The 3,211-nt window shown below is 35.6% G+C and overlaps 1 protein-coding gene and 1 long non-coding RNA gene across 7 annotated transcripts in view; one reads left to right on the top strand and one right to left on the bottom strand.

Moving 5' to 3' along the window:
• Positions 1-3,211, top strand: part of abhd18 (abhydrolase domain containing 18) — a 25,019-nt gene that overhangs the window by 8,969 nt on the left and 12,839 nt on the right. For all 6 annotated transcript variants that reach the window (XR_004331023.1, XM_032510633.1, XM_032510631.1 and 3 more), the window contains 4 exons: positions 573-657; positions 1,381-1,408; positions 2,268-2,406; positions 2,670-2,759. Coding sequence is in view for 5 of the 6 variants with exons in the window: in XM_032510633.1 (XP_032366524.1) it covers positions 573-657; positions 1,381-1,408; positions 2,268-2,406; positions 2,670-2,759 (342 nt within the window). In the remaining variant the exon portion in view is untranslated. The remainder of the gene's footprint in view (positions 1-572; positions 658-1,380; positions 1,409-2,267; positions 2,407-2,669; positions 2,760-3,211) is intronic.
• Positions 258-3,211, bottom strand: part of LOC116685713 (uncharacterized) — a 7,815-nt gene continuing 4,861 nt past the window's right edge. Inside the window, exon 3 of the long non-coding RNA XR_004331024.1 lies at positions 258-330. This is a non-coding gene — a long non-coding RNA (uncharacterized LOC116685713). The remainder of the gene's footprint in view (positions 331-3,211) is intronic.

Below are 3,211 nucleotides of genomic sequence, written 5' to 3' on the forward strand. Positions count from 1 at the left end.
ACACACACACACACACACACACACACACACACACACACACACACACACACAGGGAAGCTTAGAAATAAAAATATTATGGTGCAAACCCTCCATCATAATAGTGTACCAAGGTACAAACGCACCTGGCTGTTAAAGGGAATGGGAGATAACACTCTGATTGGTTTAATGCATGTTATGCCCAAAACGCACCTGTGAATTAATGAAGACACTAAGTACAACCCACGCCCCCAGCGCACAGACTCTTTTTTTTGTTTGGACACGCCCTAAATGCACCTCCGCCAGGCGCTTCACGTCTTGTGCTTAGATTTTTAAAATAGGACCCTAAAGCTGCTTTGTAACCACACTGAGAAAATAAAGTGTTTAACAACCAGTATGATTTTTTTGGGGTACATGTGTTTACCAAGTGACCCTCTTCCTTGTTACCTATTCATAAACTATTTATACATCAGCTTGAATCATGATATCAACCTTACCACCTTGTAGCAGTAGAACCCTGGACAGATTGTTTTTTTATTTTTTATTAATTGTATCCACTTTCTGACTCTTGATTATTCATGTGTGTGTTTGCCTAGTTTTTCTGGCGCCGTCGGACCCTGATGGCCAGGCCCATGGTCAAAGAGGCAGGAATGGCTTCACTGCTTCTTGAAAATCCGTATTATATCCTTGTAATGTCTTTTCACATCTGCTTCCTGTCCTTTTTTATTTTTCTTGATAAAAGGCAATCCCTGATAAACTATATATTTGTTTTACTACTGTGCTTCAGGTATACTAAGGTCATGGCCACTTTTTTAGTGATATACTGTAAGTACGACAAATTTTATTATTATTATTTTTTAAACATTTATGTCTTTTCAGTTTGAAAAGTTTGAAAAAGTTCAGTTTGAGTTTCAGTTTAAATCACAAATTATAGCATTTTCCCCCAATTTGGTCATTTGGAACATGAACAAATTATTAGGTTTATAAATGGTCAAATGCCAAATGATGGGTTGCCACTCCTTTAAGGGGCACTTCATTGACATCAATCTTTATGTGTAAAATGTGTGGAGCATCCCTTTAAATGTATGTATTCAGTATTTACCCAATTATTTGAATACTTAGTAGGCTAACATGTTGCTACTGCTTTGGAAGCAACACAATGTTGAAGACAGTATCAGTGCGTCTTGATGAAAAAAGCACATTAATCAATAAACATAAATAAGAATATGCTATTGCTCAGAGCAGGCACACACATGGGTCTGGCTAGAGGAAAGAATTTAGAAATCTGCTCTAAACATCTGAATTCCATCCTCTGATCATATGTTTGTTCTTGTTATGTTAATCTGATGTATGGTAATGTACAGTATGTCTGTAAAAAACGTTATTCCTTGACTGACCTTTTACATGGCTATCGTAAACCCAAAGACCAACTGTAAGTTCCCATTCACACACTAGTGGCTAGCTTGATTGATTGACTGATTACCAATTTAGAAATTAGTTAGTTTTGCAAATACAGACAGAAGTAGAAAATAAAGCTTTCAGTTTCAAAAATGAAACGCAAATGAGAAAATTTAAGGAATTCTAAAACAAAAAATCTGACTGAGGATCTTTAGATTGGATTTGTTTGCTTACATACATGACATTATGCTAACATTTGATTTTGATTCTTTACTAAAAATAAAAACTAAAATCTAAAAGCAAAAAATGTGAATAGTCAGTAGTTTATCAGGTTCTGGAAGATTCTGCTTATTTGTTTTGTATGATGCTGTCTTTAGTACCGCAATCATCTGTACTCTAGCACAGACAGAAATACTGTGCACCTGTGTTTGTATACGATACAACCTAAAAGATAATAGTTTTTTTTACGCTGATACAGACATTGATATTTGAGAGTTAGAAAAAATGTAATGACAATATTATATTATATTAATATTCCATATTCCTGTTTTTACATAAACATGCACTATTTGTCTGGGACATACTGGGAAAAAAAGGGATCAGCAGAGAAATTAATTAGGTTACAGGATTGCTTTGAGACATTTCTAGGGATGGTTTGATGCTTTTTTTCCCCCACATGATTGTTATAATTCAAGTGGATTATGTTACAGGAGTGATTTGAGACATTTCTAGGGATGGTTTAAAGCTTTTTTTTTTCCTCCTCATGACTGTTGGAATTCATTCTAACTGATGTAAATACAGGCTACAAACTGCTCAGAGCCACTTGTCAAGACCACAGGGCTTGATGGTTAAATAAATAAAGTAAACAGGGACATTGTTTGTGAGTATTTTAGGCGGTCCAGTCTAAAGAATGTGTCAGACCTGTTTGTGATGGGAGGGGCTTTGATCCTGGAGTCAACAGTGCTTCTTCGTTGGCTGGAGAGAGAAGGTTACTGGCCACTAGGAATGACTGGCATCTCCATGGGAGGATATGTGAGTCACCAATACACACATTCTTTTATCTTGTTTATTTAGTCAGTTTTCACTTTGATTTCCATTTTATTAAACCTATATTTTCTACCAGTATTGCACTAAATAATAACTACATCCTGGAGACCCATAATCCCCAGGACCTTCCTTTTTAAATGTGAAAGTAAATATTTTCCATGCAAGCATGCATACAAATAAAAGTGTGTCAAATATAAAACAGAATCCTATCCAAAGCTCATATTTTCCATGTGTGTCTTTGTGTCCAGATGGCGTCCCTGGCAGTAACTAACTGGCCAAAGCCCATCCCTCTGATCCCCTGTTTGTCCTGGTCTACTGCCTCTAGTGTCTTCACCACGGTAACACCCTTTCTACTTGACATAGATCAATAAGGCGAAATTCAGCTTATAGACCATATTCAAGTGTATATCATGGCCATACATTGTAGTAGAGGTGCTTTAATTTTTACTCTCCTTAATGGTTGATATAAGCTGTGTCACTGTGCAATCAAACTGCAGCTTGTTTAGATACATTGTACACGAACTCTGTGACAATGGTCTAAAGTCTGAAAAGATATTAGAATTCTCTGCATATCCTATGGCTTTGAATCTTTAGACATGCCAGAAAAGGACATTTGGTAACTTGAAGGTTTCATCCATACATCTTGAAATGTTAACATTTGGTTTTTAACAGACAATTAAAAATTTCTATTTTTCCAATTAATTTCTCCAATGGGATACAAGCCTTTCATGACCTGTCTGTCAATAATACTACTAATAATAATAATAATAATAATAATAATAATAATAAT

This window comes from Etheostoma spectabile, unplaced genomic scaffold, assembly GCF_008692095.1.
Source record: "Etheostoma spectabile isolate EspeVRDwgs_2016 unplaced genomic scaffold, UIUC_Espe_1.0 scaffold123, whole genome shotgun sequence".
Lineage (NCBI taxonomy): Eukaryota > Metazoa > Chordata > Actinopteri > Perciformes > Percidae > Etheostoma > Etheostoma spectabile.